This window comes from Leptosomus discolor, chromosome 14 (assembly GCF_034619465.1).
Source record: "Leptosomus discolor isolate bLepDis1 chromosome 14, bLepDis1.hap2, whole genome shotgun sequence".
NCBI classification, from domain to species: domain Eukaryota; kingdom Metazoa; phylum Chordata; class Aves; order Leptosomiformes; family Leptosomidae; genus Leptosomus; species Leptosomus discolor.
Genome location: NC_141404.1, coordinates 15,789,210 through 15,811,351, shown reverse-complemented (window position 1 = coordinate 15,811,351; position 22,142 = coordinate 15,789,210). Strand labels below are relative to the sequence as shown.

The 22,142-nt window shown below is 41.5% G+C and overlaps 1 protein-coding gene across 4 annotated transcripts in view; it reads left to right on the top strand.

The window, feature by feature from the left end:
* Positions 1 to 22,142, top strand: part of CREBBP (CREB binding lysine acetyltransferase) — a 97,583-nt gene that overhangs the window by 42,879 nt on the left and 32,562 nt on the right. For 2 of the 4 annotated variants that reach the window (XM_086473127.1, XM_086473125.1), the window contains 11 exons: positions 2,987 to 3,236; positions 3,760 to 3,873; positions 11,457 to 11,699; positions 12,344 to 12,443; positions 14,199 to 14,345; positions 14,818 to 14,935; positions 17,614 to 17,806; positions 17,962 to 18,015; positions 19,232 to 19,356; positions 19,997 to 20,185; positions 21,711 to 22,130. In XM_086473127.1, coding sequence (XP_086329253.1) covers positions 2,987 to 3,236; positions 3,760 to 3,873; positions 11,457 to 11,699; positions 12,344 to 12,443; positions 14,199 to 14,345; positions 14,818 to 14,935; positions 17,614 to 17,806; positions 17,962 to 18,015; positions 19,232 to 19,356; positions 19,997 to 20,185; positions 21,711 to 22,130 — 1,953 coding nt within the window. The remainder of the gene's footprint in view (positions 1 to 2,986; positions 3,237 to 3,759; positions 3,874 to 11,456; positions 11,700 to 12,343; positions 12,444 to 14,198; positions 14,346 to 14,817; positions 14,936 to 17,613; positions 17,807 to 17,961; positions 18,016 to 19,231; positions 19,357 to 19,996; positions 20,186 to 21,710; positions 22,131 to 22,142) is intronic. The other 2 variants (XM_086473126.1, XM_086473128.1) reach the window with 2 other exon arrangements.

The following is a 22,142-nucleotide window of genomic DNA, read 5'->3' as shown; positions in this document are numbered from 1 at the left end:
GGAAGAATGTGGAAATAAAAAGAAATTATGGAAGAGGAAATGTATTTTAAAAACGTAGTGCTAAGTGGAAGCTAGGCTGACACTGAGTTCTATATCAGATTATTTACCTGTTTGAAAGCATTTTTAGTGCTACTGAAATGGGTCCCTGCTTTTATAAGAAGAGATGTGTAGTAGTTGATCTCGATAGATGATGTTGAGGCTTTTGAATATAAACACATTGAAACATAGAGGATCACTGGTCATCTCAGTAAAGTAAAACCACCAGGGAACTTTGTGTCCTTCCAGGTCCATGAAGATGAGATATTTGTGCATCTATGCTGCCCAAAAGCACCGGAGGTTTTTGCTCCTCAGAATAGGGACAGGGCAGACGTGTTTTCCTGTATGAATGTATAGTTTCCGTGATTTTAAATGGTATTAATAGCTGCTTTATATTATGCAAGTGTGTTATTACTCTGTTTCTAGAAAACTGTTTAATGAAGCTACTATCTCTGTTGGAGGTTTAGCAGGTTTCCAACCCCTGATCTCTTTGTTCTGTTTATGGTGGAGCTCAGCCAGGCAGCAAGAGAAGCAAAGCTATCTTTTTTACCTCATGTATCTGGCCGTTGAAGCATTTATTTTAATTGTGGGAGCAGAAGTGTCTGAATTTCCTACTTCATCAAGAAGATCGTTAGTCATTCAGGCAAAGCCTCCTGCTCATTCTGGAGTGGAATGATTCCTGTGGTTGATAGAGGATTTGCGCGCCTTTGCATGACTGCAGTGCACTAGCATATCTCCAGTTTTGAACTGGTCCTGCAGGCCACTGTTCTTAAAAGACAAATTAACAGGGAAGCGATAAGCTTCCTCAAACAGTCAACAGTCCAGAAATTAAGACAGATGGTGGAAAGATCATTTGTTATATTTGCAGGTTTAGGGTTTACAAGGTTGAAACAGTGACCAACGTAACTGTATAGAGCTTAGGCAATGCTCAGAGTTGGTTTTTTTGTGCCTACCTGCAGACGCTGTCAGCTGGACCAAGGCTGCTTGTTCATCTAACTACTGATACTCCACAATTCTGCTTTTCTGTTATTCAGTCATCAAGAAATCCTTTTGGGCCAGGGCATCTGTGCTGATACAGCTGTTATCGTGTCTGTTAACTAGTGGGGTAGTAACAAAAGGAGAACTTGGCTTGGGAAACAGTTCTTTGACTGGGATGCAAACATTGCTTCCAACAAGATTTTCTTTGGCGTGTTCTCTATATTTTTTCTGTAGATTGGCTGAACTAATTGTTTCCTATTTGTGACACAAGAATTGTTTCAGCGAAACCTGTCTGCTCTTGTAGATTTGTTCACAGAAGAAATGGAAAACTCCGTTTCAGCTGCATGCACTGGGAGCATAAGTAGATGGGTTTCCTTCACCCTCTTTCCTTTTATTGCTCTTTTTCTTGCAAGCTTAAGACAAACAGATGCAGCATTTGCTCTTTATTTAAGACTTAGTATAATCATTATCAGTGGCAGAGTCTCCACCTCCTCCATCAAACACCAGTCATTGTGTTTTCTGCTTGATCTTGTGTGCTTCGTTCTGCAGAAGAAGAGCCAGCTCTTTAAAACCTGATGTGCAGGTGGCAAAGCTGAGGACAAAGCTTGCTGCTGGAGTAGTGAGAACTTGTGCCAGGAGTCTTTTGTTGACCTAAGAAAACAAGGGGGTTTTGCTGTTATGTGCTCTGTTCTGTAGGCTGTGGAATTTTCTGGGAAGTCCTTCTCAAAGCTCAAAATAGAACAGGCTACAAATGGTATATTCTGTCACTTGAGTGTGATTTTCCTTAAACGTAGCAAGCAGGCTTTGGTCAGTAGTTCTGTAGACAGCACTGAACTATTTTCTGTTACCTTCACCGTATAATCCTGTTCTTCCTATGTTCTATTTATAAGTGGGTTTAATGGCTGATTTTCCGTGGGTGGCTTAGAAGTTGCTGAGCTTTTCTGTGGTAACCTGTTTGTACAGTACATAATCAAAGTGATTCTTGAGACAGTTTCACGTTTGTCCATGAGATGAATTCAGGCTGCAAATCCCAGGGGTTTAAGCACTTTTGCAGTCCCGTATCTGCTCCTGCTAGTGGAGTCGTTGCAGGCTGTGAATGTGTTTAATTTTGAAAACCAGGTTTCTACATCTGTTGTCCTTCAAAGGTCCAAGAAGGTAGTAGAAAAGCTTCTAAATCTGTGCTGAAGAATGACGTGTTAAGGAAACTATTTCTGTTCTGCACTGTTAGGAGTTATGTCTTAGATTGAAGATCTCTGGGTATGCAGGCTTTGTCAGGCAGGGCTTGGGTGTTGGTACAGAAGTGTGTCCAGAAAGAATGGATGCTGGAAATAAATCACAGTGGATTTTACAAGCTAGCATCACCCTGTAGTTAATTCTAGTTCACTTCTGTGAACATAATGCAATCCAGATTTTGGTGGCCCTTTCTGGGAGAAAACTGTAACCTTGGAAGCTTTCTCTGTGAAAGGAATATCAGCACTCACTGGTGAGAAAAAAAGCTGATTTAGGCTTGGAAAATCATTTCTACCTTTTACCATAATACATAGAGACAATCATGTAGTTTTGACTGTCTTCTCCCATGGGCCTCCTTTCTGTTGGGGGTAAGAAACTAGGATTGAAGTGTATAAAACCTATAATATGAAAATATAATACTAAACAGACTTGAATTCCACCTCCAAGTCTGGTTAGAGCTTATTCCTGTTGGAATTATGTTCTGTCTAATAAACAGAAGATCTCTGGATGGCTTGTTACTTAAACTATTCTTTGTAAATGTCTTAACAGAGGAACCTCTAATACATTTTTGCTGTTCCAAGGTTAGAATTGAAATACTTGAGAATGCTACAGACTGGTGTAATAATCTTTGTAGCCAGTCATAGCAGAATGCTTGGCAAAGAGTCTTGTGACGCTCAAATTATTGTAAAATATTAAGATCAGAACTGAGACTTGCAAACGCGATGCTAAACTTTGTTCTCAGTCCCAGATGCAAACCCAAGTACAACAAGTGGGGATCGTACCGACGCAGGCCATGGCAACTGGACCCACAGCAGATCCGGAGAAGCGCAAACTGATCCAGCAGCAGTTGGTTTTGCTGCTTCACGCTCACAAATGTCAGAGACGGGAGCAAGCGAATGGAGAGGTGCGGGCCTGCGCTCTCCCGCACTGTCGGACCATGAAAAACGTCCTCAACCACATGACCCACTGTCAAGCTGGGAAGGCCTGTCAAGGTGAGCGCACGTTGCTGAAGCTGCTCTGCCAATGAGCTGTGTAGGGTTTCTTGCGTGTTTGTCAGCAGTGTTTCACTGCTTGTCAAGAAGATCCCTATACCTGACACAAATGAATGCCAAAACCGGTTCTTTAATTAAACAGTTGCTCCCTTTTTCATTATTTTTCCTGGTTTCTGTTTCTGGTCTCTCTGCAGTTGTCAGTTTAGAAAACAGAATGCAGTATTTGCCCTTTAGAAGCAGAATAGTACCACTGCAGCCTTACAAGTGTCTTTGTCTCCTCTGTTGTATAAAGGGGGTGTGATATCCACTGTATCTTTGTCTTAGATTGTAGTACAAGTTTCCTTCACTTGTTATGGCATTATGGGCGGGTCCCAAAAAAGTCTAGTTGCATTTAGCCGTGTTCAGTTATATGTGCAGTATTGTTTGTGAAGGAGAAAAGGATAGAGTTGCTTTAAAAAATGAGTTAATTCAAAAGCAGTTAACCAAGGGGTGACCTTAATTCTATCGCTTTTCCTTGTTACAGTTGCTCATTGTGCATCTTCAAGACAAATCATCTCCCACTGGAAGAATTGTACTCGGCACGACTGTCCTGTGTGCCTGCCTTTGAAAAATGCCAGTGACAAAAGAAATCAACAACGTAAGTCGTCGTTTTACTGCTGTCACAATGGAATGACGCTGTTAAAATAAAGTTGACCAAATGTGCAGCATAAGAATAAACTTTGACAGTGTCCCAAGAAACTTCATAGCTGTTTAATAATCTTGTACAAGGATGAATATACTAGTGAATTCTTCTTTCTGATCATTGAATACAATTTATTACTTAAATACACAGTAACTGAAAAGGACAAGCACACATCCTTTTTTAAAGGGTGTAGCAACTTCTGACTGGTGCTTTATTGCGAGGCAGGTCAATAGATTCCAGTTACAATGCAGTTTTGGATGTAGGTAGGGTTTGGGGGAAGATATAAGCTACCTCATTGTTTTTCTTGCTGCTAGAAACCACTTAAAGCAACATGCTAGTGATTAAGAATAAACAAAAATGTTCAGGAAAAAATAATCTTGTGCATGAAAAGATCTGGGTGTCTTAATGATTGTGTTTAATGCTGGTATAGACTAGCTGAAGTTCTGCAGATCATAGTGGGTTTGCCCATGCTTGTGTTTTATAATAGCTTGGCTGTAACTGATGCTTGGGGGCAGTCAGTTTCTAGTGCGTTTCTTCCCTCTTGCTCTGAAACAGAAAATACTGAACTTATGTTGGTAGGTTTGCTTCTCATCAAATCCTTTGAAAAGATGCCAAGATAGAATTTTAAAGCATAGATGCAGCAGTTCTAGAAGTCTAAGTAGCGTTATGCCTAAGTATATTTAAATAAGGGTTAAGAAGTGGAAAATAGCTGGAGGACTTGCGAAGCTTGTACATTTGAATTGTGTTGGAAGCATTCTGCTAATTTCCATTTAGGCTGAGACTGCAGTGAGGAACACTAACAAACCTGGGAGGATAGAGAGGAGCTCATAGGTTAGGTGAGATTAAGGCAGAGGAGAGAGTAGCTGGTGAGACTGTCCAAATTACACATTGAGGATACTCATAGTTTCAGGAAGGTGGTTTTTTCCCTTCAAAACTGAGAAAAAATACAAATATACAGCTACTTGGAGGTAAGGAGTTTGTAAGTTCTCCTTGGTAAACAAGATAACCTCTTGTGTGTTGAAAGTAGTAATTTGCTGCAAGTGATTAGTTATGTTTGGCCTTTGAAAAATGCATTGAAAGCTTTGCTTTTTAATGACATGGTCCATTTGTGCATAACATCCTTATTACACAGTTGTTATCAAAGTGCTAAGAACATCCAGCACAACAGAATTGTTTTTTTCAATACAAGCTGCTGTAGAAAAGTAGTTTGTGCAGTATTTGTTTCTCCATCATTCATACAACTCATCAAATGAGAAAGCACTTGAACGGAAACAGTCCTTAAAAATAATTTTGTTATGGGATCAAATAGGATGTTGTTTGAATGCCACAGAATTATAATGGATACGTTTAGAGTTTGGCGCTCTTGTTGCTTGCGGGGGAGATAAATATGAAATCTCCTTCTTCTGTATTCAATTAATCAATAATCCAATGGTAGTAACCATGAAAATTTGCAGCTTAGTATGCTGACGTACAAGGTTCTTTGTTCTGGATTTTGTCTCTGAGTCATACATGTAACACCTCGTGGTTTGTTTGAAGGCAAAAGCTGAACTCTAAAAATACTTGTTTGGATATATTGTGAAGGATACCCCATTTTAGGCATTGAGAAATGTTTATGAAATGATGTACATTAACATGAGCATTATGAAAACACTGTCTGATCAGGTGAAAACTATCCTAAGCTAGGTTAGTTTAAGACTTGAAGAAAATGTTGGCTCTCTTATGAATAAATAAATACAGCATTACTAAATTGTGGGGAGGAGGGAGTCTGCATATGGCAGAATACAATGAGAACACTTAGAAGGGGGAAAAGAAATGAGAAGTACAGTGACCCTCGTGACCTTTCTCAGGCTGTCGTCCTTACAGAACAAATGGCGATGTAATGGTCATTAAAGACTTTGAGTCCTAGAATCTTCCTTCCCGTGCTCGTGCCTGTTTTACCATGGTTATTTCAAGTCGTCTTGTATCTGTGCTGGGCTTTCAAGTGGCTCCTTCGAAGAGTGCTGATCTTTTTAGAAAGTTCTGCAGTTCAGCACTTCTGGAACGTGGCAGTGTGGTGGCTTGCTTCCACCCTTCCCATCTTTAGTGGTTCGTGTGCTCTTCGTAGCTGCTATCTAGTTCTCCTCTTTGGGGGATTTGCATGTGGCAAAGTAGTCTTGGGTTTTATGTTATTGCTGTGGAGTTGTTTCTTTACAGGTATCTTACTCCATATTTTAGTGCTTAGATTCTCTGCAAGGAACATCTGTGCCAGGTTTCATTTGTATACTTTTTTTTTTTAAAGTAATCTTGAACTGTCTTTTATTCTAATTATTGGTAGTAACATGACTTGTTAATAGGACGTGTTGGGATAAGTTTGAAACTCTTTCTGTTCCACATAGCTCTTACTGTGTATACCATGTGTTACCTCTGGGGGGGGGGACGACGTAGGGGAAAATTACAAAACAAATGTTACTTTGCATGTGCTAAAACATTAAGCTTTTCTTTTGAATAGGCCAGTGACTCCTGTGATATGACGTAATGACTTGAAATTTGGTTGAAATGTTTTGGGGTTGCAGGGTTGCTTTTGTTAGGAAGTACTTCTTGCTCGCTGCTGAGCCCACTGCAATGTGAGTTATAAACTCTTGCAAAGAGCTGTTCATATTTCCTAGTTGTATAGCTCTGTCATAACAGTTATTTTTCTGAAGATTCGTCTTGTTGTGCTTTTTAGTTCTTCTGTTCCTGGCCTGGGCAGGTGTGTATCGTGCCACCAAGCAGCTACTGGGTATGCTTCCCCTTGCAGCTCTGCCAGTGGTGATAAGTGTGCTGTGCTGACCCTTTATTATGACCTGGGTCATCCTCATGCAATGCTTCATTCCAGGATCAGGGGACAGTAGAAAATCTGTGGGATCCCTGCTTAGCTGAGTGAGACTGGAAGGTGGAGTTGTGAACAAGGAGCTAGTGTCCCTTGTTTTTTCCCTTGTAGGAGAATTTTAAGTAAAATGCAGTGAGGAAAAGTCTGAATTGAGAAAGAGTACATTTGAGACAACTAATCTTCATCTAAAAATGTGATTTTTACAGAAGACTGGGCCAGAAATTCTGGAGTACGTGAACTCAGGGATGAAGGGTGGGAATCTGATGAGGTGTCATGGTTTGAGGCTGGGCCGGTCCCTAACGGATGACAGACGCTACTAACCCCTCTCCCCTCCCAAAAGGGAAAAGGAAAGAGAACGAGAGAGAGAGAGACTTTACGGTTTGGAAAAGAAAACTAAAACAGCTTGAATGAAACAATAACAATAAAAGATAATAATAAGACTAAGGAAATAATGAAATATATACAATATGTACAAATAGATACAAAACCAATACCGAGCCCAACTCCCCCCACCCTAATGACGATACGTCCCCACCACACTGCAGGGCTGGCACTGGGGCAGTCCCAGGCTGGACTCGGCAGCAGACAGGGATAGGATGCAGGAGCTGGACTCAGGCACTGGATTCAGGGATGCAGGATCGGGATTGACAACAGAAGAACAGACAGAGTCCTCCTCAGATGTCGGCCATCGAAGAAGAGAGAGAGACCCTCGTGATCTCTCAACTTTATACTGACCATGACGTCTATGGGATGGAATACTCTGTGGGTCAGGTTTGGGTCACCTGTCCAGTTCGCTCCTCCCTGCAGGTGCGACCCTTTTCAAACCTGGCACCCCAACATGGAGTACAAGATTTAGCAGTGACCTTGGTCACTGTAAGAACAAGTACAAGCAAGGGCCTCTCTGCATCCCATTCCTTGGTATGAACTATAAACATCAGGGGTTGTCACTGCTGGGAGCAGTCACTGTCTGGAAAAACATCCTGCTGTTTCAGAAAATGCCGTTAGAGGAGACTTAACTGAAAAGTTAAAGCACTAAAACAGAATTAGTTCTCATTTAGCCCAAACCAGGACATGAGGGAAATGGAAACAGGGACTAGGAGCTAGCTGGCTGAGGGAGGACATTGTTCAGTATGGGCAGAAGATGAAGACCTGGCTGTAGAGCGTTTGGGAACTAACCCTCTCTAGAGAAGGAAGGAGTGCATTGGTGTGCAGGCAAATGTGTTCAGAAGGACTAAGCAGCAACTTCTTCACTAGACCCCATTTCCTTTGAAAAGTGGAAATTAAATCCAGTTTGCTCAAGTCTTACTGTCAGTAACTCTGTAAAATCTACAAGCAAAATGTGTCTCTCCAGGTGCTGGAAATCGTACATAATGGTGACCTACCAGCTATCAGTTATTCCACTGAGCCACATGATAGATGGTTAGCCCACAGATTAAGAGGTTCCTTCATTGACTGATACGATGCTATGCTGTGAAGACTTTTAGTTTAATATTTAACTTAAAAATTAAAACGGCATTGGGGGTGAAGTTTAATACTGACACTTCCCAACTTTAAGTTGCTCATAAAATCTTTACTTACCTCATGATTTGATTCATGATACAACCTTTAATTAAAGGATCGTGTACACTTCAGGTTTGTATATCTGCCTGATTCTGGGTGCAGGACAGGCTTGTGCTGAGGTGAGTCAAGGTTGCCAGCAGTTTTTGCTCCAGCCACCTTAAGCTAGAATGGATGTAACGAGCGGAGCAAGGAGCTGCAGGACAGAGCATTTGAACACTGCTGAATGAGTCTCAATTCCAGAATTTGGAAGCAAAATGAAAAATTGAAATCAGACTTCTCAAAAATGGATTAACGTGTTGCTTTCGCTGGGGTGGTCAGGTTAGAGAAGTGCTGGGCATCCGTACTTAAAATAGCATTAGGAGTCTGTGTTTAAGATAAATTCTAATCATCCGGAGGGGTGGAGGGGTTCCCCTCTAGAAGACATGAATGCAGTTTCATTAAGGCAGCATTACCTACTCTGGATGCTGAAACAGGAATTCTGTAGAGGAGACAGTGTTTGACCATTTAGATTATATCCTAATGCGTATGCCCAAGAGGGCCTAACAGGGGCTGTTCAGGAAGTTTTGGGGCTGCTTAACTTTGACTTGTTTGAACTTTCACTCTTAAGATCTATAAACACATGTGGCTTTGTAACAGTGCGACATACAGAGCTCAGTTGTCTTTAAAGCATTTAGAATGTGAACAGTCTTGTACAGAGTTGTCTTCACACTTGTAGCTTCTGTCACAAACTCATCAATGTCTGAAGCATCAGTTAATCAAAAAACTCACAGTAGACATTGCTTCATGGAGCAGTGGCCTAATGTGATAACTCCTGTTTGTTTCAGTCCCATATTTATTTTAATTGACTGGATTTCCTCTGGTGTCTGCCACAGAAGGGACTGCATTTGCACTTGATCTGTCCAGTATGGAAATTTAATACTCTCTTCCTCCATCTTCTTGTTTGACAGATTGAGATAGTGTCACACATTCATATAGAACCAATGAACAAACAGACAAAAAACCCCTTCAAAATCAGACTCCTGATGATGTGAAATACTCAATACAGTATACTATTAATTGAGTTATAAAATACTGAAAAGCGGAGACCGAATAGACAGCCACTCATTTCCACATTGCAGGTGTACCTCCGCTGTAAGAACGTAGTCTGTCCCATAACAATAATGCTTCAGTTTGAAGTGTTGAAGCAATATTTGGCTGTTAGTAAATATTCTGAGTTTTGCCTGCTTGAATAGGTATGTTCACACATGTGGAACTTCTTGGAAATCATTAGTCTTTTCAAACTTTTCAAACAAAGTCAACATAGTGGTCTTCATACACTGTCCCCTCACAGTATGGTTGCAGTTTTATGAAGCAACAGCGGGGCTTTTTGCTGTTTAGTATGGAATCAGTCTCCGTGTTGTCACTTTTAAAGTGATATTCAGACTGTCAACTCTGACAAGTACGCAAGCTGACTTTTTATAAGTAGTCTCTGGTCTGGGGCAGGAAGAGAGACCTGGAAATCTGATCTTGCTTAAGTAGACTTCTCTAGAATTGGCTAGGTTGTGGTTCCTAAAGCTGCTCTAACACAAGGGCTGAACTTGTGCTTCATAGTGACTGATCCCTCTGCCAAAGCTGAGCCCAAAGCTGAGGGCAAGAGGTGGTTAACTTCTCCAAGCTCTGTCTTAGCTTGAATGTGAGCTTTGAGCCAAGCTTGCAATCCTCCGAAGATCTGTGCTAGCCTAATTTCCATGGTAAACCCAGTGTTGAAAATGCTATTGATTGTCCTTGGAGGGGAAAAAAATGGATGTTTTCTGTGGGGCTGCTTATTCTGGGGGGAGGGTGTCTCTGACTACATTTATTTGTAGTACTTTAGCAAGTGAGCTCAAATTGAATTCTCATTTGGAGAGGGAAAAGTCTGGGCTCTTTGTGTGTGTTTTCTCTTGGGTGGAAGCTGAAAGCATGCGTATCTCTTTCAGTGATTCTTTCAGTTTCCATAGTGGGGTAAGGATTTAAGAAAGCCTAGATAATGCTGTTAATGTCTCAGAAGGCTTGTTTTCCTGATTTTTTTTATTTCTGACTATGTGCCTCTCCTAATATTTCAATAAAGCAGCTATTGTTGCCTATATTAGAAGCCATTATTGTTGCTATGTTTAGCGCACAAATTTGTAATGCCCATTACATACTTAATTACATGAGGGGGAAAATGGGGAGTATGTATTACTTCTACCAGAGTCTCGGTTATCAAAATGCAGTGTCTCTGTAGAGAAGGATATATTCCATGTGTCCTTCACAGTGGACATGTTATTACTTAGAATGACAGCTAAAATGAGGTCCAGAAAGCAGATTTTTATTCACTTCTGGGTTTATTAAAAACTACTTTTCCCTGTTGTTTCCATTTCCTGTCTACAATGGAAATGACTCTTCCATACATCTGTGCAGTGAGAGAGGTTGGTTGGTTGTGGTGGTCATATAGGTTAATGACTACCTAAATATCCTTATCTAAATTGTTTGGCAAAACCCATGGCAGGCTCATCCCCTTTCTGACTCTTCAAATTATTTTAGATTTTGTCAGTACAATCTGAAACCCATCAGGGCTTTTCATATTTCTGAATAACTCGGGTTTTAGGGTAATTTGGCCTTCAGAGGATTCATCTGGTGACTGCTTGGAATGAAAATTTCTATCAACAGATCTTCAGTATTACCTTTGTGTCCAAGGACACAGTATTTCTGCTGAACTCAGGATCTCTGTTCTGGAGCCAAATGTTTTGACCTAAAATGGGATTGATGGGAAAGAGGGAAGTAGAGGAATTAATTTTTTTTCTCCCCCTTAGTCTACTGTCCCAAGCATGAAAATCCTATGTAGCCTTATATTGGAGGCTATACTTCATGTGTATTACAGTAATTATGGGCTTATCTGCCCTAAATTTACAGCACTTCTCTTTAAACTGCATGTGTTAATTGGTAGGATGGTTTCTGTCCTGTAGAATCAAAGGCTGAGTTTCCCCCTTGGCATCTCGGGTGTCGTTCTGTCCTTTGGCAGAAAGATATATGCTATGTAACTATATGCATGTTCTGTTGATTCTTGGCATGATTTAGTTTATTGTTTGTCCACACTGATTTTCAATTTTCTCTTATCCTGTCTTTTTTATAGCCCTTTTAGGGTCTCCAGCTGGTGGAATCCAAAATTCCATCGGTTCTGTTGGCACAGGGCAGCAGAATACTCCATCGCTAAGTAATCCTAATCCAATTGACCCCAGCTCCATGCAACGAGCCTACGCTGCTCTCGGACTGCCATATGGCAACCAGCCTCAAACACAGTTACAGCCCCAGGTACAAGGCCAACAGCCGGCACAGCCTCAGGCTCACCAGCAAATGAGGACCATTAATGCATTGGGTAGGTGGAAAAAATACCAAGAAACCAAGGTGTTAAAATAAACTGAACTGTTGAATTTTTAGTATAGTCTCGTATTTCACTTGATCAGAGTAGTGACTTTCTTTTCACGTTGATTAAAAACTTGAGATTTTACTCTTTAGAAACACTACCATTCATTTACATTGGAATATTAGAAAGCTTTGAATCTACTGTTTCTGCCAAATAGCAGTAGTTTTAGTTTTTTGTAAAATATAGTCCATAGCTTGTTGTTGTCTCAGGTGATTAGACTGAATTGCTGAAGGATTTTGGTTTAACAGGTATTTCACTTGTTCTAGCAGACAGTTCTCTCTCAAATGCTAATTTCTTTCTGGAACTTAATTGTTAGTATTTTCTTTTTGACTTACTGAACTAATCTTAAGAGTTTAAGTTTTGAATTTCAATAGACTAGATTTTGTAGGAAAAAAAAATGCTCAGACTGAAAGTAACTTGATTCCATAAGTAGCTACGTACACGCACCACAGTCGATATTATAAAAGCCTGATTTTACCTGATTACTTGTTAGACTGTTTCTTTCGTTAAACAGTTGCGTCAGTAAAGTGTAGCTTTGCCATGTTGTTGTCAAAATTGTGAACTGGGTACCAATGATGTTTAATTTTGTCTCAAAGGAGCCAACCAGATGAACCTTCCCACCGGAGGAATAACAACAGACCAGCAAGCTAGTCTAATTTCTGAAACTGCTCTTCCAACATCCCTTGGGACAAATAAGTAATGCACACATTTTCATTCTTGCTCAATTAAACATTTATTTACACGCTTATGAATGTAAATAAAGAGCATGCTTTAAAAACTAATTGTATTGGCATGGAAACGATGAGTCACATCTATAGCTACGCTCTTCTTTCCTATTTCAATTCTATATCTACCACTTTGCCCCCACCGGAGAGCCCTAGAATATTTAGTAGTTTTAAATTAATTCCCAAAGGAAGAATATTTTGTATTTTTAGGTGTGCAAAAACCTTAACAGTGTTGATTCTTCAGCCCTCATACCGTGTCTATAAAGTCCTGAGGTTTGCTGCTTTAGACATTGCAGTTTCATAGAATTATAGAACCCTTAGGTTGGGATAGACCTCTAAGATCATAAAGTCCAACCGTTGACCAAACACCCCCATGCCCACTAAACTATGTCTACAAGTGCCACATCAATGGTTTTTTTTGAACACCTCAGGGATGGTGACTCCACCACTTCCCTGGGCAGCCTGTTTCAATGCTTGACTACACTTTCAGTAAAGAAATTTTTCCTAATGTCCAATCTAAACCTCCCCGGCACAACTTAAGGTCGTTTCCTCTTGTCCTATTGCTTGTTACTTGGGAGAAGACTGACCCCCCACCTCACTCCAGCCTCCTTTCAGGCAGTTGCAGAGAGCAGTAAGGTCTCCCCTCAGCCTCCTCTTCTCCAGGCTGAACACACCCAGTTCCCTCAGCTGCTCCTCACCAGACCTGTTCTCCAGATCCTTCACCAGCTCCGTTGCCCTTTTCTGGACACGCTCCAGCACCTCAATGTCCTCCTTGCAGTGAAGGGCCCAAAACTGCACCCAGCGTTCGAGGGGTGGCCTCACCAGGGCCGAGTCCAGGGGCACAATCACCCCCCTGCTCCTGCTGGCCACACCATGGCTGACACAGGCCAGGATGCTGTTGGCCTTCTTGCCCACCTGGACACACTGCTGGCTCATGTCCAGCCGGCTCTCGACCAGCACCCCCAGGGCCTTTCCCGCTGGGCACTTTCCAGCCACTCCTCCCCAACCTGCAGCGCTGCGGGGGTTGGTGTGACCCCAGTGCAGGACCCGGCACTTGGCCTTGGTGACCCTCATAGCATTGGCCTCGGCCCATCGATCCAGCCTGGCCAGGTCCCTCTGCAGAGCCTTCCTGCCTCGAGCAGATCAACACCCCCACCCAATTTGGTGTCACCTGCACACGTGCTGAGGGAGCACTTGATCCCCTCATCCAGATCACCAATAAAGATGTTAAACAAGACCGGTCCCTCTGCTGAGCCCTGGGGGACACCGCTTGTGACCGGCCACCACCTGCACTGAACTCCATTCCCCACCACTCCCTGTGCTCGGCTGTCCAGCCCGTTTTTTACCCAGCTCAGCGTGCGCCATCCAGGCCGTGAGCCAGCAGCTTTCCTAGGGGAATGCTGTGGGAGATGGGGTCACAGGCTTTACTAACGGCCGGGTAGATGGCATCCACAGCCTTCCCCTCATCGACTAGGCAGGTCACCTGGTCCTAGAAGAAGGAGATCAGGTTGGTTAAGCAGGACCTGCCCTTCATGAACCCCTGCTGGCTGGGCCCGAGTCCCTGGTTGTCCTGCAGGTTTGTTGATATCAGAATTTCACTTTGAGAATGTTTGAGGCAATAGCTAAAAGTGATGAAAGCAATTACTTAAAAATTACTTCAGGCCTCAAACATACCGCAAAACTCTGCGTTCTCTTACCGTAACGGTCCCTTTGCTCTTTATTTTAGCCCACTAATGAATGATGGCACAAATTCTGGCAATGTTGGAAACCTCAGCTCAATGCCAACAGCTGCACCTCCTTCTAGTACCGGGGTAAGGAAAGCATGGCATGAACATGTCACTCAGGACCTGCGCAATCATTTAGTGCATAAACTGTGAGTATTCACCAAGACTGGGTATTTTTTCCTGAATGTTTTTAGAGGATTTCAGTACAGCAGTTCTACAGTTAAGCCGAAAACTTGTTGAGAAAGTTACCGGTAGTGGTTCTCTGATGCTGGGCTGCTGAGGCTGAGCTGTTACCTTTAACCTACCTCTTGAGTTCTTCGTGCTGGTTAAGGAGTGGGCGTGAAATTAGTTTATATTGCTGGGAAATTCACTCTGCTGTAGTAAAGAAGTATTTAGACTCTAGACTGTTAAAACCCCCTTTTTTTTATCATTGAATTTGCTTTAATCTTGTAGGAAATAGTACAATACTGATTTAGGGGGGTTTTAAGCAATTTTGATATACTTCTACATGTCTGATGTATAAGGGGATGTCCAGAATGAGTATCATAAAGCTGTATTGAAGTTTGAAGTTTTTTTTTCTCTCTGAAGAATTTTTCTTTTGTTCTTTCTCCTTTCTTGTAGTGTCCAAGCCATCTTCCCCACTCCTGATCCGGCAGCACTGAAGGATCGCCGCATGGAGAACTTGGTGGCTTATGCCAGGAAAGTGGAAGGAGATATGTATGAATCTGCTAATAGCAGGGTATGTTGCTTCAGTTCAGGTATTCAGTATATGTTGAAGTACAGTAGTATCACAAATCTTATAAGCATAATGAAAACCACAGAGAATCATTACACTGCTCTGTTGATGAGGAAAGTCATGCTTTCTGTCTGTGGCAGTGTTTGTATAGTCCCAAACCATCTGATTAATGTCACTCCAAGCTAATTCACCTCCCTCAGCTCCATGAAAACTAGACATCATCGCAGCCCTGTTTGCATTCCTCCTGAAAGTGTGATTGATGTGCATGAAGGTCAGAGCACAGCTTGCAGTTCTTGATGTTTCTCTTGCTGACTTTCTCCTTTCTGGAAGTCTGTGTAAATAGTAGTTTTAAAACTTTCTTAATACCTCCTTACCATCGGAGGCTTTCTCTAGGACTCAGTCCTGTTATACTGCATACCTTTTACCCACACTGTTGGAACTATTTCCCCTCTGCTCAGCAACACCAAGAGTGATTTGGCTGAGACACATAGCTGGTTCAAGTCTCAATAAGAAGTCAGTTTGCTACGTTTGTCCTTGTGCATGGAAAACAAGTCAGAATTCTTGTTCTCGTTCGTGATTTTTGCTGTCTGCAAAGAGGTGTCAGTTCAAATCTCTGTTACTCAGAGTAAGCAAACCCCTGTTGATTGACACTGAGTATACGATTTGATTATGACACTGGTGATTCTACCCTAAAGGAACCACTCCCTGAAAGTTTTCATCAGGTAAAGACAGTGTTAGTAGCACCAGTAATAGTAGTTAGTGAGATCTTAACTGGTCAGAATCTTGAGGTCCTTTCATAGATGAGGTAAGAGTATCTAAAAAGAGAGTAGTTAGTGGCATTTCAGGTGATAATCATCCAGCAAGGCAGTAACACTTAGTCTGTGCCTCTCAGACCATCTCACAGAAGGCTGAAGATGGAATGCAAGGTTTATTTCCTAGAGGCAGATAGGCAGTGGCTGTGCTTGTAATGCTGCTGCTGTGTCAGCGTTGGTCAGCGACAGTAACATGTTCTGCTTGTGGCTACCAAGAGGTTGTTTAGCAAGGAAGACTTGTGTGCGATCACCCTTGATCACCCTGCGGCTTTAGAGATCAGCTGTAGAGAGAACGAGGATTTCATAGACATGCATAGGCATATAAATACCCTCTCAGTAAGGATGAGCATAGTAAATTTCTGGTTATAAAATTAAATGTCTTCTGACCTCTATGCCAGACAGATACCCAGAAGTATCTTCACCCCTTAAAACACCTGTCAGGGCTCTGTTGCCAGAAGTCTCTTTTATGGGAATTGATGTAATGTATTTGGCTCCAAGCAGCAAGAAGACGGAAGAAGGAAGTAGTTTAGAATGTATTAACGATGCCGTGTGGAATTGAATCCTTCTTTTTGACGAGCATCCATTCTGCTTTGACGCTGAAAAACAGATTAGTGTGAGGCATCATTGTAAGCAGCTTGACATTGTTTTAGTAGTACGTGCTCCTTGTGAACACATTCTTTTTCAGGAATCTTTGCAGTGTGAAAGTAGCACAATATTAAATTTACAAGTGGGAAGTTACAGGTGAAGTGTCTTGAGCAGGAGGAGGGAAAGGGCTGTAGTGCTTTTAAATTGGACAGCAGAAAGTGTCTGTGCTGACACTTTGATTTTTGGGATAGTTGGAGGAGTTAAGTGACCTAAAACCAAAGCTTAATATTGCAACACTGGACTTTCTTAATAAGGCTGGTAAGGAACACCTTTCTTATGTTAGTTTTCTGAAATTAGATCAATCTTACTGTAATAACAAATTCTAGTTTTGATGAAAATCGGATGAAGACAAAATGATTGTGGGACAAGCATCACTCAGCCTTTGCTCTGGGTAACACTGGGTTTTAAGAGCACAGGTGACCCCACAAAAGAAATGTTCTCTTGAGGGTTTGTGGGGGATTTTGCCTTTTAACAGGTGCATAATCTTATGCACTTGGCAGATGCGTGTCCAGCAATTGCTGACAAACAAAATTGTCTACCTCATTGAGCACTGTGACTGTCTTGTTTGATCCGTTGTCAGTGTGGATTGAGTAAAATGGATTTTTCATCTCGTACAGATGTAGTGTTTAGTTGTCTGTGCCTTGACTATTTTTCATCGATTTCCTCTGTTCCTTTGAGGTTTTGTCTGGTTTTGTTTATTCCCTGCAATGACTGCTGGTAGTCAGACTCCTTAGGAAAACACTGGTTCCTTCCTTTATGTAAAAATGGATCTGACCTTAAAGTCTGTCTCCTGAAGTTTATTCAATGTAAGCGTGTTGCTGGGGACATCTTTTTGTCTGTGGATTAGTGGAAATGCTTGTTATGGAAATGACACTTAAAAATCATTAGGACTTACAAACGAAAACACAGCTTCCTGTTGGTTTTTGTCCAAGCAGCAGGGTACCTACAGTCTTCTCCTTTGTCTACTAATCTGCTCAGAGTAGATATGATGGATAGACATAAAGTCAAGTCTCGCGTGTTTTCTGGAAGCCTTGTTTTTCCTTCTCTGCCTTAAAGCAGTGATGAGACTGTCTCAGTTTAACAGAATTCTGAAAAGAAATATTTCTTGTTTAAATAGGCAGGTGTATACATTTAAAAAAACAAAACACAGGTGACTGTATGAGCTTTGTTGCTGTTTTGTTATACTTGATGCCCAGTACTATTTTTTTTTTTTTCTTTTTTTAGGATGAATACTATCATTTATTAGCAGAGAAAATCTATAAGATACAAAAGGAACTAGAAGAGAAGCGGAGGTCTCGTCTACATAAGCAAGGGATGTTGGGGAATCAGCCAGCCTTACAGACCCCAGGACCTCAGCCCCCTGGTATCCCCCAGGTGGCTGCTGCCATGGGCCAGGCACAGCCCGTGAGGCCGCCCAGTAAGTACTTCTGTGGGAGATACTTCTGCGCTCCAGCTGTAGCTCTGCACAGTTTGTGTCCCTGGGCTCTCATGCGAATCTTGAGTTTGTATTTTAAATTGACTTCTGTACTTTAAATTGACTTTGAATCTGACCGGTCTTCTCTTGTGTTGCAGATGGGCCTATGTCCATGCCAACCGTGCCTATCAGTCGTATGCAGGTTTCTCAAGGTATCTGTGTTTTTCTCTCTAATTGCAATTTGTGGGTTCAAAGTAATTGTTAGGGGGAAAAGTTGATCTTCTGTTTTTCTTTTGAGGGAGAAACAACTACTGGGTCTCCCTTTTTCAGCATCATTCTTTGTTGTTGCTCTGTGGCAGAAACTGTCTCAGTGCAGTCTTGTCTCAAGAACTGGCAATGCATACCCAATACTTTGCTAGTGATTGGAAAGTAGTTCAGTCCTTTCAAAAAGAGGAGAGCACAAACAAGAATACTGTGGATAATCTCATTTAAAACACTGTAACGGCAGGGGCGGGGTGGGGAGGAGGATGTTGGCATGCTTTCATCAGTTAATTAGCCAAAAATATACCTGTAGCTGGAAATTTAGCACATTAATCCTGGAATCTGTATAGCTAATGATACCCTTTCTTGGTTTCTGATGCAAAGTCTGAAAAAGCCTTGTAGCTTGTTTGTAGCACTGATGGCTTGCCATCACTGATTAGGCAGATGTTGACTTACAGGTGGCTTCTTTCCTGAAAAATAAAAACCAAAGTGTCCGTAATTATTTTATTTCTTGGTTCAGAGTTAGTAGTGAGTTGAAACTTGTGTTGAAATGTGTTTGAGACGTTACATTGTTTTAAAATTCATTTCAGTAGGAGAAAAGCTTGATGGCAGGTACAGCTCCCTACTTACTTACACCTTTATTCCTGTTAGACAAGTTTGGTTTTTTCGGAGGGGTTAAATGTTTTATTAAAAAAACCACAACACCTGTTTAAGCATATTGCTAGCTTTTGTCCTGACTTGAGGCTACAAGTTGCCTTCATATATATATATATAAAATGTGTTTTTATCCTATTTACTTCAACCGTTTCAGTGAGGGCTGAATAAGACTTGCTGTATCAAAGTAAATGCCTGATTTTAGGAAACCATCCCAAGGTATTATTTACAAATAGCATCCTATCTTTGCATATCATCCACAGTCTTCATCTTTTGCATTATTTTTTTTTTTTTTACACACCAAAAGTTGTATTTCACCCTAACTGATGTTGTTCTAAAATACTTGTTGCGTCCTGATTTGTCTCTTAAGCCAAGTAATTTGAACAAAGTTAAAAGAAAGAGTGAAGCGTAAGGCAGTCAAACTTTAGTGATAATAAATGTTAATTTTATAGTATACGTACGTAAATTCTGATGGCTTGTTCCTAATGAGTTGTTTTGGGGGTACATTTGCAGGAATGAATCAGTTTAACCCCATGTCCATAGGGAATGTACAGATGCCACAAGCACCCATGGGACCCCGTGCAGCTTCTCCAATGAACCATCCTGTACAAATGAACAACATGGGCGCTGTTCCTGCGGTTCGTACTTCTTGTTACCAAGTTCTTCTCAAAATTGGTTGATTATATTTAGCAGTGGTAATGCTCTTCTGAAAAGACAGTGTCGTAGAGTGGTGCTGTAAATTGTAGGGTAATTTCACAGAGACGTACTGAGTCTGTCAGGCTTTTATTGAGGCATTCGTTTTCAATATTTGTGTTTTGGTTTGTTGGTTTTTTTTAAAAAAATCTTCAGAGGTAGGTGCCAGAGATGCAATAATTTCCAACAGTCTGTTGAAGAGCATAGTTCTTTTCAGAAACTGTCTTTGCAGTGTATTTACCTTCTTTATTCCTCCATGAAAACATGTTTTTATTCTTTAGAAAAATGAAAATATTTTCGGTTTCACTGGATTATCTCTGCTAGCTCAGAGAACAAAATGGGAGTTTTAGCACTCTTAGTAGAGTTTGACTATTACCTGTTTAAAAATAACTTTCTCATGAATACTGTGGAACAAGTGCTGAAGTTATATATGCATATGCCCACTTCCATTTGGTTTACTGAAGGCAATTTTCCTTTTTATTTTTTTTTGTCCTATCTTTTGGTCAATTACATTGAGGGTATTTTCCTTTGTGTTGCTACATAATACTAAATGGTAATATCTTTAATTTGGGTGTTATTTTTTAGATGGCAATGTCTCCTTCCCGAATGCCTCAGCCACAGAACATGATGGGAGCTCATTCCAACAACATGATGGGTCAGGCTCCTACCCAGAACCAATTCCTGCCCCAGAATCAGTTCCCAGCATCCAGTGGGGCCATGAATGTGAACAGTGTGGCCATGGGTCAATCAGCAGCCCAGGCCGGGGTGGCACAGGTAAGATGTATTTTCTAATATAAGCGTTATTTACTCTTAATTATTTTGTTCTAGTTTATTTAGTTTATGTATGTTTGTTTGTTTTTATATATATATATCTCAATTGTTTATTGTAGTCACCCCTGACTTTGGGGGATCCTGGGTTACATCTACCGCCTTCATATGTAACCTGCCTTCCTATGCTAACTGGGGGGCAATGCCCTGTAGTTCCTGATTTAAATTTTTAAAAAAAGTGTATGCTGATGAGGCTTTTAGGGGGAGTATCAGAAGTCAGTTTATGGAATGTTTATGAACATATGCTTTTTGTGTGGACCTGAGTAGCTAACTTTAAGTCAAGAGTTGCACTAAAGTCAGGAAAGATCTTTCATTTGTTTCAGCCTCTCTACTTCTGAAGAGAAAATTTGGGGCGGGGGTTGTAACATTCTTCTGTTAGAGCAGCGGTCAGTGAAGTAGCAGCTGTGCTTAAGATGCCAAAGTATATGCTTTTCCACAGGGAGAGGCTTGGTTTTTAACTCGGAGTCCAAGTAATTTAGGTTATTTGGGACCTCCAGAGCTCTCTAGTCCAGCCCCATCCTCGCATGAGAGATCACTTAGATCAGGTTACGAAGGGCTCTGTCAAATCAAGTTTGGAATATGTTCAGGACAGAGTATCTGCAGTTTCTTGGGCCCTGGCTCAGTTTGACCACCTTTGTGGTGACAATTTTTTTTCCTAATGCCTTTAGTTCGGTAAAACTGACTATGTACAGGCAATATAGAAGCATGTTTTAGATTTGAAACCTCATCTGCAGGAAACTATTAATTGACTTAGATTTCTGAGAGTAAAAGGTACATCTGAGGATATATTTTTTTTTTTTATCACAAGTGATCTGATGCAGTCTTTAGTGAAATGTATAGTTTAAAAGTCCGCACATCCAGAGTAGTTTATTGCTGCTGCTCTGAAAAACAGATCCACAATTTTATTAAGCATACGGAGTAGCCTAATCAGAATTAAAAAAAAACAAACAAACAAACAAACCAAAAAAAACCCAAACCAAAACAAAAAACTCTAACCCAAAAAAACCCCTAAGTCTTGCACTGTGAGATGGGGCAGGCGATAAATGTGTTGAACTGTCTTCTGAAGCACAACTGCTTTAGAGTCCTGGCCTAAAATGTGTGTTTGCTCACAACCATTTTGTATGCAAAGTCTGACCTTTGCCCAGCTAATGGCATAATTTAAAGATTGTCTCCTTGTGGGTTTCTGTGTTACTCGGAGATCATGAGGATTCCCTCTTTGTGCCAGTAGAATTAACGTAAAAAGACTTGTGTGGCACATCTAGGTCTAAGAGCAAGGTCTTTAACTAAGAGCTGATAAAAACAATGAGAGAAATCAGAGCATAGTCATTTGCAATAGCAGCATTTGTTTATAGCTGATCTGAGACTTACAGTATACTTGTAAAGAAGACTTCAGTGCTGTCATTTAAAGGATAAGTGTGGTTGCCAGAGTTTTGGGAGTCACATGTCTGTAGCAGAATCTCTCTCTCTCTAGCAGGGGCAGGTTCCCAGTGCTGCTCTTCCCAACTCCATGAACATGCTAGGACCGCAGAGTGGGCAGTTACCGTGTCCACCAGTGACCCAGCCACCTCTGCATCAGACGACACCTCCTGTGTCCACTGCTGCCGGGATGCCACCTATTCAGCACCAAACGCCAACTGGAATGACTCCTCCTCAGCCAGCAGCACCCACTCAGCCATCGACACCAGTCTCATCTTCAGGACAAACACCAACACCGACACCGGGCTCTGTTCCCAACGCGACACAGACACAAAGCACACCTACAGGGCAGACTGCGGCACAGGCTCAAGTCACGCCGCAGCCTCAGACCCCAGTTCAACCCCAGTCTGTGCCAACCCCGCAGCCATCTCAGCAACAGCCAACATCTGTGCAGGCGCAGCCGCCTGGCACTCCAGTAAGTACCAGC